At 42.1% G+C, this 16,132-nt stretch overlaps 2 protein-coding genes across 10 annotated transcripts in view; both read right to left on the reverse strand.

Moving 5' to 3' along the window:
- Positions 1 to 5,312, reverse strand: part of LOC122540867 (membrane frizzled-related protein-like) — a 79,758-nt gene extending 74,446 nt beyond the window's left edge. For 2 of the 5 annotated variants that reach the window (XM_043677080.1, XM_043677078.1), the window contains exons 1-3: positions 5,154 to 5,312; positions 4,552 to 4,630; positions 3,261 to 3,369 (exon numbers count right to left, since the gene is read on the reverse strand). In XM_043677080.1, the coding sequence (XP_043533015.1) occupies positions 3,261 to 3,369; positions 4,552 to 4,630; positions 5,154 to 5,203 (238 nt within the window). In that variant the 5' untranslated portion in view covers positions 5,204 to 5,312. Of the gene's footprint in view, positions 1 to 3,260; positions 3,370 to 4,551; positions 4,690 to 5,153 lie in introns of all 5 variants that reach the window. The other 3 variants (XM_043677081.1, XM_043677082.1, XM_043677083.1) reach the window with 3 other exon arrangements.
- A 4,670-nt stretch (positions 5,313 to 9,982) lies between these two features.
- usp2a (ubiquitin specific peptidase 2a) overlaps positions 9,983 to 16,132 on the reverse strand; it is a 123,088-nt gene continuing 116,938 nt past the window's right edge. For all 5 annotated transcript variants that reach the window (XM_043677740.1, XM_043677742.1, XM_043677741.1 and 2 more), the window contains 3 exons: positions 14,367 to 14,474; positions 13,147 to 13,267; positions 9,983 to 12,267 (listed from right to left, as the gene is read on the reverse strand). In XM_043677740.1, coding sequence (XP_043533675.1) covers positions 12,180 to 12,267; positions 13,147 to 13,267; positions 14,367 to 14,474 — 317 coding nt within the window. In that variant the 3' untranslated portion in view covers positions 9,983 to 12,179. The remainder of the gene's footprint in view (positions 12,268 to 13,146; positions 13,268 to 14,366; positions 14,475 to 16,132) is intronic.

Here is a 16,132-nt window from a genome sequence, read left to right on the forward strand (position 1 = left end):
CTCTGGCAGCTCATTCCATACACGCACCATCCTCTGTGTGAAAACATTGCCCCTTAGGTCCCTTTTATATCTTTCCCCTCTCACTCTAAACCTATGCCCTCTCGTTTTGGACTCCCTGACCCCAGGGAAAAGACTTTGTCTATTTATCCTATCCATGCCCCTCATGATTTTATAAACCTCTATAAGGTCACCCCTCATCCTCCGACGCTCCAGGGAAAACAGCCCCAGCCTGTTCAGCTTCTCCCTATAGCTCAAATCTTCCAACCTGGCAACATCCTTGTAAATCTTTTGTGAATGCTTTCAAGTTTCACAACATCCTTCCTGTAGCAGGGAGACCAGAATTGCACACAATATTCCAAAAGTGGCCTAACCAATGTCCTGTACAGCCACAACATGACCACCCAACTCCTGTACTCAATACTCTGACCAATAAAGGAAAGCATACCAAACACCTTCTTCATTATCCTATCTACCTGCGTCTCCTCTTTCAAGGAGCTATGAACCTGCACTCCAAGGTCTCTTTCATGAGGCATAACTTCATCACCACACAGGACACATCATAAATCGAGAGCCTGTAAGCCCCTGAAAAGGAAGGTGACAATATCAAGGGCAATGATGCTTGCTGATGTCATAGATCCCTATCCGATAATATCTTGACCGTTCCCCTGGCCTGTGTCCAAAAGTGTTAATGTGAATGAGTTATTCAGTGATGTTTGGGACAGAGTGCACTAAATGGAGGGGGCAGTGCATTTGGATGGTCAGGGATTAGGGACCTTGCAGCTCTGTGTCCTGTCCAGTTTGTGTGTCGTATTTCCATTTGAAAGCCCTCACATTGATGGTTTTGTGGCTGCCTCTTTCACAGGCAGAGACACAAGTCACCCACTCTGGTTGTGCTCATAGCTGTTTTCTTCTTCATGAGACACTTCTGATTTCCAGCATGATAGAAGGTGACAGTGAAAGCTCCTTGACCTGCGACTTTCAGCCTCCACTACTCCTGATGTTCAAAGCCTCACAGACAGTATTCATCAGGAAATTGATGGAAGGTATCATCAAGCTGACCTGCTCAGCCATAACCTGCTCAATGACACACAGTTTGGGTTCTGCCAGGGCCACTCAGCTCCTGACCTCATTACAGCCTCGGTACAAAATGGACAGAAGAGCTGGATTCCAGAGGGGAGGGGAGAGGGACAGCCCTTGACATCAAGGCTGTAATCAACCGACTGGGGCAAAACAGGAATGAATAGGTATCGGGGGCAAACTCTCCCTTGAAGAGTTGGAGTCATACCCAGCACATCGGAAGATGGTTGTAGTTGTTGGAGGTCATTCATTTCAGCCCCAGGACATCTCTGCAGGAGGTTTTCAAAGGTAGTGCCCTCGGCCCAACCATCTTCAGCTGCTTCATCAATGACCTTGCCTCATTTAAGGGCAAGTGGGATGTTCACCAACGATTGCAAAACATTCAGCACCATTCGCGGCTCCTCAGATACTGAAGCAGTCCATGTTCAAATGCAACAAGATCTGGACAATATCCAGGCTTGGGCTGACAAGTGGCAAGTAATATTCATGCCACACAAATACCAGGTTATTACCATTACCAGTAAGAGTCAATCTAACCACTGCCCCTTGACAGTTAATGGTGTTATCATCACTGAATCTCCCACTAACAACATCCATGGGGTTACCATTGCCCAGAAACTCACCTGGACTCACCACATAAACACAGTGGTTACAAAAGTTAGTCAGAGGCTAGGAATATTATGGCAAATAACTCACCTCCTGACTCCCCAAAGCCTGTCCAACTACAAGGCACATGTCAGGAGTATGACGGAATACTCCCCACTTACCTGGATGAGCACAGCTCCAACAACACTCAAGAAACATGACACCATCCAGAAAAAAGCAGCCCACATGATTAGCACACCTCCACAAACGTCCACTCCCTCCACCACCAATCCTCAGTACAGCAGTATGTAATAGCTACATGTGCAGACCCTCAGACAGCATCGTCCAAGCTGACAACCACTTCCACCCAGAAGGACAAGAGCAGCAGATACATGGGAACACCACCAGCTGCAAGTTTGCCTCCAAGCAACTCGCCATCCTGACCTGGATATATAATGTTATTCCTTCGCTGTTGAATTCTCTCCCTAATGGCATTTTGGGTCAACACACAGCAGGTGAACTGCAGCAGTTCAAGAAGGCCGTTCAGTCCCACCTTCTCAAGGGGCATCTTGAGATGGGCAATAACGCTGCCCCAGCCAGCTATGCCCACATCCCACAAATAAGTATTTTCTAAAATTCCAAAGCCCTTTCCTGATACTCTTCCCATAAACCCCAGAAGCTCTTCATCTCCCCAGGTTCCCACCCCACCTACATAAGCATGCTCCTGCCCCTGACAATATGAGGTGACAATGCTAAATGTGGTCATATACTGTCTCCCCTGCGAAGCTTGCATGCTCCTGACTATGGACAACAGCCTCTTGCACAAACCCCTTCCTGTTCATGCTTTACAGATACAGCCGCATTTACAGATACTGTTTTTCCCTCCCCCTCTACCCCCAAACTGCAGTCCCAGTGCTGAAGAATAATTTGCCAAGTCTCCTTCCCATGGTAACACACCCTTTGCAAACTCCCCACTCTTTACTTCCTATGATTGGCCTCAACAATGACTGACACTTCTGAGAACCTTAACCAGGCAAGCTGGATAGGAGTTGCTCAGACTGTTGACTGGTCACTGTACGTGTCCCCAATTGGAATGGCCATTTCCACAGCCATAGGACTAACCGTGACCCACGCCTGCAGAAACACAGAACCGTGACTGAGAACACCCCGAGCAGACACTGACTGATATGGAAAGCTACCCTGTTGAGACTCCCTGTTAGATCATGGCTCTATGAATGAGGACTACTGCACCTAGACTTTGAGACATGGCTGCTCACTTGTATACGTGCAGTGTGTTTGTGTTGGCACTTGGTGCAGATGACATACCACACTGCTGTGCAGTAAGACGTGCACCACATTATCCAAGTTGTGTGACTGTGCTGTAGTGACCTAACCATTTCTTCACCATCCTCTTACCCGCGATTCCTCCTCAATCCCTACTTGCCATTCTCTCCCAGTTATTTGCCACCTTTTTCAAAACTTGCCCCTTTTTTCTTTCTTCACTTCCTTCCTCCCATTTCTTAGCACAAGATTCTCACTGGGGGGAGATGAATAAGAATCCTCGAGGCATTGAGATTTCAGTTTCGTGCTATTCATACCTGATCTGGTCAGTGAATTAGCTTTCACGTATTTCCCAGTCTCTTGATCCTCTTGTTCTGCAGACTGTATTGCATTGTCAGGCTGGTAGGCTGGGTTAACAAAATCAATCTGAAAGCAAGTGTTTAATTCAATTCATTTCAAAATGTACCATTGTTTTGGTCTTTATGTGCATTGTGGTATTCCAGAAGGTCCCAGGGATGATGGTGGGGTAACACAACGCTGATTAGGAGTTACAAATCAGCTTTGTCAGATTATGGATAGAATTAATTAGTGAGGGTGTTATGTTGTGGCCAGTATTTGATTTGTGCAAACGTTGAAGGCAAGACAGAAATGGACTTTCTGTGGACAAATCAATGTTGAACATCTTATAGCCCGCAGTCTCTCTGGATGGATGTTTTAAAAATTGGGAGGCTGAGGGGAGACCTGATAGAGGTTTATAAAATCATGAGGGGCACGGATAGGGTAAATAGACAAGTTATTTTCCCTGGGGTGGGGAGGAGTCCAAAACTAGAAGGGCATAGGTTTAGGGTGAGGGGGAAAAAGATTTAAAAAGGACCTAAGGGACAACCTTTTCACTCAGAGGGTGGTACGTGTATGGAATGAGCTGCCAGAGGAAGTGATGGAGGCTGGTATTACAACATTTAAGAGCTATCTGGATGGGTATATGAATAGGAAAGGTTTAGAAGAATATGGGCCAAGTGCTGGCAAATGGGACTAGATTAGGTTGGGTATCTAGTCGGCATGGAGGAGTTGCACCGAAGGGTCTGTTTCCGTGCTGTACAGCTCTATGACTATGACCATTGGGTATTGGGTTTAGGAATGGGGTAAACAAAGGCTGGCTGTAGGGTTGGACCTGCAAATGTAGAGGAAAATGACAAAGGGGCAATGAAAGATTTGACAGAGAGCAATACCAACTTCAAGCAGGACCTGAGATATTTGGCTGGATTTTTAATCTCCACTGAGGCAGGAACAGACGTTTCGCAGCAGGGATTTTCAGGCTGCCAGTCAGCCTGTGGCCTGTGTACCGGTTCCCTGCTCCCATCACAACTCCTGGACCATTCCCCCAAAGCAAGATTTGGGTGATGGGGAGGAAATGGGTTGGGGGGGTGCAGTGGGGCTAGCCGTCTGGACATGGCAGCTGTTATGTTGAGCTAATTAACGTAAAGTTTCCAACTGGTGACCGAGTCTTAGTGCGGCTTGGTCTAATCTTTCTATCAATTAAGACATTTTGAAGGGATTCCACACTTTAAATACCTGAGATAATCAGCCAGCAACCTATTCGACTCTTACCTTACTCTCCTCTCTCCTGTGGTCTTCCAAGATGATTTCTGTGAACTCCATTTTCTCCATCATTTGAAGAAACCCCACACTGATGACAAAAATCATCTAAAGAATTTTACTGAAAATTGGTTGCATTTCCTAGCAAGACTTCAGTGTGTCCAAAGAAAGAATATTTAATTTTACAATTCAACTTCAAGATAATCTTACTCTATTTTGTACTTCGTTATAATTGCTACGTGTAAAAAAAGTTTGTTTTGCTGTCATCTCCCCTTTATCTCCTCCCTCTGCAACCCCCATAAATATTTGAGTTTCTGTATCCCTATCTTCATTACTCTCTCCATCTCACTTCCTGTCACTGCTTCTGTCTCTATCCGAATCTCTCACTACGTTCTTTTATATCTTCCTGCCGTCTTGCTCCCTGTATCTGTTTAGCTGTATTCCATTTTCTCCAAGTCTCTGCTCTTTTCTCCCTCACTCAGTTTGTCTTGTACCTGACTTTCTCTTCCTGTGTAACCATCCCCTCCCCATCTCTTCCTCTTTCCTCACCACATACACACATCTGATTTTCTCCTCCCCACCTCTACTTTCCATTGATTTTAATTATTACTCACAGGTTCTCATGCAGTTTAAAATCCTGGATCAGGTGCTCCTTAGCTGGCATCAGTTCAAAGACGACAATTCAACACATTTAATGATAAAAACTAAAAGATTCTAGCTAATGATAGGAAGATTCTCATGTTTGAAGTTCAGTGTGTAAATTACTCCTGAACTCTGCGTTCTGAGAGTCTAAGTCAAACAGCTGCCTCACTTGATCTCTATTCCAGTCACATGTGACACCACAGCCACATTCTTTGGGATTTATCATTCTCTGTGTGAATAGCTTGACGTTTTTCTTTAATCTGAGTTGTGTGTGATTTGAGTCACTAGAGCAGGAGTGTAAAAGAATCAGACCATTCAGAACTCAGACCATTCCAGCACTTAAATGATTCAGTCCTACAACATGATTTGACCTGATGAACTCCAGTATTTATGCAAAAGTGTGGTCACCTTTCTAAAACGTTCCCAATGTGCCCTGAAACTACAATCAAATGTTTTTCCCCTACCAGAAGCATGATGGGACATAGAGTGAAGTGGGATTCGATTGGACAATAAAAAGCAGGGGATTAGACTAGCTACAGGGAGACCAAGTGGATGGGAGGGAGAACAAAAGGAGAGAGCAAATGGAGTGAGGGAGAAGCAGCTAGGAGTTGACCGAGGGGTTGACTCACTTAACGAACCCCATTTTAAATTCTCTGCCAGGCTAAACCCTGAACAATTCCTGACCTTCTGAAGAACAAATTTACTTCCCAATCCTGAAAGGATGCCCAGCATCCACAAGACCTGAGATTTAGGCATGGTCAAACACGCCTAAATCTCAACCATTCTTAATCCAGCCTTTTCTATTAAACGAAGCTCCCTTCCTAGTGATTCTTTGTTGTATGAACATTCCTAAAATAAACACATGCCTTGATCTCAGCAGAGGTATTACAAAGCATTGAGAACGTAGGGCTGTGATGTATTCTTTCAGTCTCAATTGTAATATTTAAATATTACAAATGTTGGAAAATACAAATAATGTCTCCACGGATTCTCTACTTTCATCGTCATCTTTCCTTTTCGAATTATCTGTTACATGAAATCACCATCATGCTAATTGATCACCTTCAGGTCAACTAAAATTTTTTTTTTGGGGGGGGGGGGGGGGGGGGGAGGAAGATTTGGTGGGTGGTGCCCCTTTCTGCCACTAATGTTCCCATTTATCCGGACTGGGGACTGGCACCAATGCACACTTGCCAGTCTGTACCGATGACTGATTCTTCCAACAGCAGTTGCTCAAAAGGAGAGACCCACACCAGGCGTTACCTGTACTGCGTCCCAGCCCATAGCAGTCATGGGATTCTCAATGGAGTATCAACATATTTTACTCAATGTATTCATATGTGTTTATGACAAATGTCTGACATGGGCAGGACCTGAACCTAGGCACTACCAATAGAGCATAAGACCATAAGAAATGTGTTTAATTTCAACCGTTCACATCAGAGCTAGAAATCTTCATTCTTTCACCAGGAATTGAGTACAGGCTGTGGCAGTGAATCTCAATAGTTACACACCAGGGGTGCTTTGAGAAACTATGTACAATTATTCATCCGAGAATGGACATTTTCGAATAGCCAGTAAAAAATTCCCAATCTTTTCTAAACAGTCAGGATTAATTATGTTAAATGCTATTGTGTAAACATTCCTCTTTCTCAGCTGCTATTTGAACTGGGAGTAATTCCAAGGTTTCTGTTTAATTAACATAAATTCAAGTTACAAAACTGGCTTCTGAATTAATTGCAGTAAAGTCAAATCTTCCTCTCCCCATGTGTCTAGAGTACTCTTTCCACCTCTGTGGATAGACAGGCCTGGGACTCTGTCCGTGTCTGTTGCATGTCGACATGATTCTGGGGTTAGGGTAGTTTGATGCACAGATACAGGAATACAAACCTGAAATTAGTCAGGCAAAAAGAATAAAAGACAGAATAAACTTAGAGCTCAGGCCTGTACCCAAAACATTAACGCTCATTTGCAGAAACTGACGGTGCTCAGATTATTTGCTGCATTTTTGGTTTGTTTCTACAAACAAAATATGAATAGATTTGGAATAGATCATCTGATAAATGTACAAGGATCTACATAATTTCAGACAAGTTCCACTGTTCAATTTATAGTCCCCACAAAGCAATCAGCTCAGATTATGTTCATGCTTAGTGATGCTGTCACAGTTGACTTGTGCTACCAAGGGAACTAAGTCAGAGCATATCATAGAATCCTAACCGTAGAAAGGTCATTTGGCCCCTCAAGTCTACACTGATCTTCTGAAGTACATCCCACCCTGACCCAACAACCCCCAGAGCCCTGCACTTCCCATGGCCAATCCACCCTAACCTGCACATCTTTGGACTGTGGTAGGAAACAGGAGCACATAATGAAAACCCATGCAGACAAGATATTTGGTTGTAATTGTTACTAGGACTGTCCCACAGTACATTTCTACCCTCAGGGGAGGGGGACAGATTTTCATTGCCACTAAACTTGGAGATATCTGGTCTCTTTTGACAGAGACTGATTTCAGAGACCAGGCACCAGGCTCCAGTTTGCTGACTGGAAATCTGTAGAGTCATATGATTTATTCTATTAACTCTCTGGTGCTTTTGAAAACAAACATTTGTGGAAAAACCGCAAGTATTTAATAAAACATTACTTCAGTTATTTTATTGATATAACCCAACTGAGTTTGCCCAAGAACAGCTCAGAAAGACCACTGAACCCCTGCCAATACCTGCTTAAAACACTGACCCACTATCTAATCCCTGGTTGGTTCGTTTCTGTCCATCCCAACTGGGATTTGTTTTGAGGTCCAGTACAGAACACCATGACAGAAAGGGTGTCATTCAGAATTGTTGTTACCTTCAAAGGGAAGGCAGTTCAAACCAGATTCTTTCATTAAGAGTACAGTATATGACGACTATAACAGCAGCAAATGTCACATGGTTAGTCATCATGTGATGATTTATATCATTAATACAAGTCTCCAGCAATACCTCCCACGACAGCTGGCTATCAAAGCTAAACCAAAGGAATGGCAAGAAACATTTTAATATTCACAGTGTTTTTATTCTTTCAAAAGTAGTTCCTTAAAAAAAAAGGTGCATGCATACACCCTTCAGTGAGCCCTGGTGATGCATTGAACCCACTGAGTAGCTCTGCAGAAAGCGCCGGTCCCGCAGCAATAACAAAGTGCAGTCAGTTTTTGATTTTGTATTTGTTTCTCCCCCCCCACCCCGAACATTCCAGTTAAAAAGAGATAAAACAATACAAGAAATTAATACCAACAGTTGAGGAGGAGTGTGGCCAAAGTGCAAGGAACCTCCTGCTCCAGAGAACTTGCAGCAGTTTCACAATAATGAGTAACTCATGTGCTCACAGTTCCTTAGCATCATTACAAGCTCCACATTGTGGCACAGTGGGGATGGAGAAAGGACAGGAAAAACCTGGGGCTAAAGACTAAAGAGCTTGTTATTCTGTAACCAACCAGGGCAGAGAGAGTTTTCATCACCTTCCCACCCCAGGCCGGAAGGAGGCTGTGAAATTCTCCAGACTGAGGAGGCAGATCCTGACAGTTTAAGCTGGTGAAAGCATTTCATTGAATATAAACAGATCAAACTCACTTTGTTTAAACAGGGACAATCCCATAGTGTGTGCAGGTCCCTTGGGATTCTGTCCCAAGAGAACGAGTGTCACTACACCAAACGTATTGTGGTATTTCAACAAGCGACTCATCCCATTCCTAACGTTGAGAAAGTGGTGAACCAAAACTGGCTTTGCCAGCAGCACTCACAACTGACGTAAGAATTGTTCTGCTTATTGAATACTGTCACATGCATTATCACTGAAGAGTCAGAATTCCTCTACCTGATTAACAAGCCTGCACTTGAGAGGAGAACTTGCCCAGCCTTTGTTCTCTAAATGATAATTTCACAATTAAAAGAACCCAGGGCATTTGATAAAAGGACAAGTTGGGAACTGGTTACAAGAACAAAACTGGGAGTATTTAAACAAAACAAAAATGGGCATGTTTTCCAAACCAGGATAAACTTAGGGGAAAGAAACAGATCAGAGTAAGGGAGATTTAAAAAAAACAAAACCTGTAGAGAAAATCAAGTGAGAATTCCACGCTTAGAGTTCAGCATGGCCTCCTCCTCTACTACCAGAGAGAACAACATTCCTTTTTTAAATTAGGCAATACTTCAAACAGGATTTCAGGCTGTACAAAAAGATCAAAGACCATTGCTTTGTACTTGCTCACCAGGCTGTCATTTCAAGGCATAGGTTTATATATATTTCTCTTGTGCGTGTATACACACAGGTGTTATTCTATATATATACTATAGATATCTATTTAGTTAAAACTTCTTATGTACAACTCCTCAGTACATAATAAAATATATCCATTGTTTGTTTACACAGTAAACAAGATCTATCCATAAACCCACAGCATATCAAAATAGAACAGTCATCACGTCTCCATGCATTAGTTTAGAATTTAAAATTAACATGTTAAAATTAGAGATTTTTTTAAAAAGACAAAATTAAAAAGCCCTATAGAACAATGGGTTCTGGGAGTATAGGTGTGAAAAAGACAGACTGTGTTCAGATGCTCACCATCCCAAGATGGACTTGACGTATGGATCAAAAACAATCAGCAGAGTAATTACACTGCACTGGAGAATGCAGCATTACTAATTGGAGGGTAATACAAAGGGAGCAAAATGAACAGGAACAGGCCAGTTAGGAGAATACACAGGAAAAGCTGGTCAGAGAAGTCAGGGCACTGCGTCAGATGGTCACTGTTTGAAGATCAATCAGCTTTACACAGCTATATTTAAGTAGGGCAATTAAAAGGATGTAAAGACTAGGAGTGAGATGAAAGGAGGTACACTTGCTATCAGATGGTAGAGACTCCATCATCAGTCTGCATTTTTCCCCTCAAAACCCTATCTTTTATGAAATAATGATATTAAAGAGAGTCATTGGCTCAGAGGGTGATGCCAGAAAGTACAATGGACAGTGTGCGCATTTCAGAAGTCATCCAGTTACATGTCGGGCAGAGAGCGCGAGAGAGCAACAAATAAACCCACATAACAGGAGGTTTGAAAATGTTCTGGGTAATATTCTCTACAATCCTTTAAATCATGAACTAATCTCTTGAATTCCAGGTGATTTTGTATCTCAGATCAAAGACAAAGATAAATTTCCAACATCAAAGCAGGGAGGATCTGGAGGCAAAATTAACAGTGGACAAATATCAGGATCCTATTACTTGAACCTACAAAATGACCTTATTGATGTTTTCAGCTGGAAACCATTTTGTTATGGCAGACATCACAGGTTTGTTAGATGTACATACTGCTCACCTCATGCAACCTCGTCACAGTAAATATCCCTGCATAACCTTTTATATTTTAAAGTAAACAACTGCTGTGCTAATAACACCCAATAGGAAGTTGAACTTCTTACCCCAGTATCCCCTTATCCAGAGCTTGGCTCTGCAAGAAGAATAGACCATAGGAGTCGTGTACTGGGGAAAGATGGAGGTTGGGATCCTAACGACAGCTGAAAGGGTTCACTTTATGATCAAGCAATCTACCTGTTTTAGTTGTGAAGCTGAAAAGTCCAAATTATTTAAAGATTACTATTAATACTGTCTCTCTCCAAGTTTAATTCCTTTCCCCTGAAAATTAGAAAAAGGTACATGTAAAGTGAGGAAGCAAATGAGAAATGACCTTGAAAAGATGCAGTGCCCTTAAAGAAACGATGATAGAAGCAGGAAGGTAGATAGGAGGGAAACAAAAAAAATTTTAAAAAAAGGAAAAGTTAGAATGAATCAAGACAAGACAATGGAACACTACTACTAACTGATCACTTCCCAGAGCACCAGCTGTAGGTCTGAGTAGCCTGAGCTCTACTGACCAACTCCATGGTGTTCAGAATACCCCAGAAACAGATTTTGTCAGGGATTTTAAAAAGTCTAGCATTGCAAACACTGTGGTAGTTACCACTTGTTATCCTGTGTTTTTAGGTTCTAAGAAGAGACCCTTCTCTAGTCAGGTTATAAAAAGGATTCTGTGCCAGTAACAAGTTAGGACCTTATTAGCTGCACAATGTCTTCCCATTTAATGGTTTAACAGATAGGGATCACTTAGACATATCTCTGCAATTCAGATGAAGCTGATTAATTCAGGCAAGTAAAATGTGACTTATCAGTCCTCAAGAAGAGTGTACAAATTCAGGTAATCAACACTAATTCAGAGCTGGCTAGATTCCTTAAATCTGAAATTATATTTCAAATTTACTGAAATGTAAATATTTTTAAAATATTTAAAATTGCAGGTTCCTCATCGAAGGGGGCAGTTAGGGAAATTAGAAACATCTTTGGACAGTGATGTTCAACCAGATGTGCCAAAGGAATTCAGGCAAATCACTGCAACTAAACCAAAAAGTTAAATTAACACTTAAATAAAAATCCCCCCGAATCAGATTCCTTGGTTTGTAACGGAGGATCTGAAACAGCAACAGATCATCTCTATCCCTCTATGCAACAAATTTGTGGTTTTAATGTTTCAAAAGACTTGCAAGAAAAATTCTGCAATTGAAAATAAACATACTCCAAGACAGTGTTGAGGAGAGATGCTGATGTGGAACCTGCAGCTCCAACAACTTACTGTTGTAGGCAGTATTTCATCAGCAAGATGTGGATCTAACCCAGGTTCACTCTGCAGCAGATGCTGGTGTGTACTTTGGAAAATATCTGTCAATGACTTCAGGGTTGGTGACCCCTGAATTTCTGAAAGAGAGCCCTTTGTGTTATCCCTCCCCCCTTCGCCCCTCTTGGTCCTGGTGCAGTCAGTCATTCTGGTCATTGATTGGTTGAATTCCTAGTCAAGGACTTTGTGTTGCACCATGAGGACATATGTGATGATCATTTGAAAATGTCGGCATTGCTGAGACAGTTTAAGCGGCTTTGTTTTTCCCCTGTTCTCATGACCAAAAACTTATATCCGAGAGGAAGGACAGGACAGTTCATAAAATAGCACATAGGCATCACTTGTCCGTATCTGATTTGATGACATTGGAGTTACTCTGCAAAGAAAAAAGGAACATTTATGAATTATGGCTCATTCTCCTGTCTTCCTATGCTTTCATTTGGGACTGCTCATTAAATGGTGCAATCCTACATTCACAAACATGCATTTCTTTGACTGTACAAGTAGCAGCAGGATTTTACTCCTGCCATATGTCAAAGAGAGACATGCAAGCAGGGTCACGAGTCCTGGCTGAACTTTTCCACAGCTAGGGATAATTCCTATGAAGCATTATTTAACAGAATTGCTTCCTCCCTCTGCTTTCATTTGTTAAATTGCTTGGCTTTCAGGGTCACCATGGGCTAACAAACATGTTGGTGTAATTTGCAGTGCACCATCATATGTCCATGCAAATTAGCAGGAGTGGACGATTCTGGCCTCAAGCCTAGTCTGCCATTCAATACAATCACAGTTGCTCTGATAATGGGTGTAACATCAATTTCTAGCTGACCCTTAGGCTCTTGACTAATAATAAAAAAAAAGACAACTCGCCTCTTAAAAGTATTCAGTGATGCTGTCTCCATTACTCTCTAGGAAAGAGAGACTGGCATAGATTCACAGGCCTCTAAAGTCTCTTTCATCTCCCTCAGTGATAAGAGGCTTCTTTACCTCCCCCCAAACCTCACCTCCTGGTGCTACTCTCCTACAAAGGGAAACATCCTTTCGACATCCACTGTGTCAGGTCCCTTCAGAATCTTTTGCATTTCAATAAGATCACCTTGGATTCTTCTAAGTACCAACCTTCCAACCTTTCCTGATAGCATGAGGGCTTCTCCTAGGAATCAGGTGACTGAACGTTCTTGGAATGCTTCAATGCAGACTTTGTCCTTTTATGTAATTAATACTTTGGGTTACAGGCAGCATTGCTGGAACTCACCTGGAGTCATTATAGTTGTACCACTCAGCAGATTGTGGGTTCTTGCAGTATGCAGTGTAATGTCCACCCATGGTGGTGCCCGAGTGATTGGACACAGCATAGAGATTGTAAACTGCATGAGCTGCCAAAAAAAAACAAACATTTTCAGTGTATTTTAAATCATCGCTCTCATACCAAAAAGGTACTATGAGAGAGAAGCCTTTTACTAATTTTCTGTTTGTCAGAATATTCCATGACACAGCAATGATGGACTGTGTACAGTTAAATCCTTTCCTTTAATGCTCTTGATTAAACTTTTATCCTTTTTCCATCTACATATGGAATGAAATAGAACACTTCAGAGTCTAACCTTTCTCACCACTCATTTGAAATTTTAATCTCAATGTCTTTTTGCCTCGCTAACAAAACAAAAAGTCCATTTCAAAGAAACATATTTAAAAGTCAACAATTTTTACTTTAAATCAATATGTTGTTCAGGGACAGAAGGAGATAGAGAGCCTGCAATATTGCAAAATGTAGCTCTATCCTAAATCATTGAATTTTCAACTCCTAAGACCACAAATGTTGAGCATACCGTTTGACTGACTTGATTACAAAAGCAACAAACTCGAAGAGAAGACAGACTCCTACTGATATTGCACTCTTCATGATTACTGAACAGCTCAAAGACATCCCATTTCTCTCTCCACCCCCTTGGCTCAACCTCATTCCTGATGAAGGGCTTTTGCCTGAAAGGTCAATTCTCCTGCTCCTCGGATGCTGACCTGCTGGGCTTTGCAATCTCAAGGTGCTTTTACAGTCAATGCAGTCCTTTCAGGATCTAGCCACTGTTGTAATGTGGATAGCATGTCAACCTATTGGTGTTTTGTGGATTAAAAGATAAATATTGGTCAAGATACCAGAGGGGGGGGGGGGGGGGGGGGGGGGGGGGGAGTAGGAGTTCCTGAGCTCCTCTTCAAAGTAGTGCCATGGTTTAACATCTCAGTTTCACATCTCACCTGTAAGATGGTGCTATCAACAGTACACCACTCCTTCAGTATTGCTCGGAGAAGATAGCCTTTGTTTTTGGGACTTCAGCCTGAAATCTTTTAACAATCAGGATCACAAAGTAACTGAGCCATGGCCAGCACACTGGAGGATTGGCACTGTAATGTACCAGGACCACAAAGAGCATGTTGCATACAGATTCTGTACATATTAAGTACCCCTACAATACTCACCAGAGTTTTCAGATGAGAACTCTTGAAGGTCAAGGTCTTTCAGAGGAAAATTTACAAAGGTAGTGAGCTTACTGGTGCGGATCCGAGCTTCAGAGAATCGCTTCAAATCTGCAAGATGTTGAGTCAAGGTTCACAATGTTTTTCCCCCTTCTTGTAAACAATCACAGGTTGTGTTTCATTGAGATATCAAATTGAAGAACAAAAAGGGAAAATGACCACAGAAATCAGGAATTGCTGCATGGAATTTTGAGCAGGCTCATATCCCTCCCACCTATCCCTCAGGTTACTTAGCAAACAATTCTGCTCAGGGATCAGGCTGGAAGTGATAGCATTTTTAAAAATTCATTCACAGGATGGGGGCATCACTGGCTTGGCCAGTATTTACTGCCCACCCCTGATAGCCCAGAGGGTAGTTAAGACACAACCACATTGCTGCAGGTCTGGAGTCACACGCAGGCCAGAGCAGGTAAAGGTGACAGTTTCCTTCTCTGAAGGATATTGATGAACCAGTTGGGTATTTCTGACAATTGACAGTGGATTTGTGGTTATTAGACTCTTAATTCCAGTTTTTATTCAATTCAAATTTCCACCATTTGCCATGGCAGGATTGGAACCCAGTAGCCCAGAATATTATCAGAGTCTCTGGATTAAATGTGAAATGATAATACCAGGCCATTGCCAACCTCCATCAGGAGCTGGTACCTGGAATCAAGGAAATGTCAGGCCCAGTTTAAATTTGCTTTTGAATGACTGAATTGTGATCGGAAATCCACATTCCCATCTTTTCCTGATGACTTTTTAGCCCCTTGCTTAATAAGGATTGAACCAGTTCAACCTTTAAAAATATCCAGAAGATTTTGCTTCTGCTACTTTTCAGGAAGAGAGTTCCAAAGACACAACCTTCAGAAATACTTTTGTCGTCTCGACTGTTTTGAATGGGAATGCCCTTTTATTAAACAGTAACTGCTCATTCTAGATTGTCTCCATGTTTACTCGTCATAACAGCTATATTTCAACTAAGTCACCTCTATCCTTTTAAACTCAAGTAGATACAAATCCAGCCTGTATAAGCTTTTCTCAGAAGGCAACCCATCCATTTCAGTTACTAGTCTAAGAAACAGCTCAGAGAAGGTTTATAACAAACTTCATACTTATTGCAAGGAGATTTGAATACAAATGTAATAACATTCGATTAGCTTTCCTGATTTGTTATAGCTGCATACTAGCCTTTGCAATTCGTGCACTAGGACACAGATCCATTTTTAAGATTGCTCAGATGCAATCTTTCACCACTGAGAATGCATTTTTAAAAAAATATTCTTCCTACCAAATGGACTAGAGTCATAGAGATGTACAGCAGAGATAGAGTCATAGAGATGTACAGCAGAGATAGAGTCATAGAGATGTACTGGAAACATACCAGTTAGTTCAACTCTTCCATGCCGGACCAAATATCCTAACATAACCTAATTCCGTTTGCCAGCATTTAGCCCATATCCCTCCAAACCCTTCCTATTCCTATACCCATCCAGATGCCTTTCAAATGTTGCAATTTTACTAGCCTCCACCACTTCCTCTGGCAGCTTATTCCACACATACATCACCCTTTATGTGAAAAAGTTGCCCCTTTAGATCCCTTTTATATATCTTTCCCCTCTCACCCTAAACCTATGCCCTCTAGTTCTGGACTCCCTGGCCCCAGGGAAAAGACTTTGTCTATTCATCCTATCCATGCCCCTCATAATTTTGTAAACCTCTAAGGTCAC

Source organism: Chiloscyllium plagiosum, chromosome 36 (assembly GCF_004010195.1).
Source record: "Chiloscyllium plagiosum isolate BGI_BamShark_2017 chromosome 36, ASM401019v2, whole genome shotgun sequence".
Lineage (NCBI taxonomy): Eukaryota > Metazoa > Chordata > Chondrichthyes > Orectolobiformes > Hemiscylliidae > Chiloscyllium > Chiloscyllium plagiosum.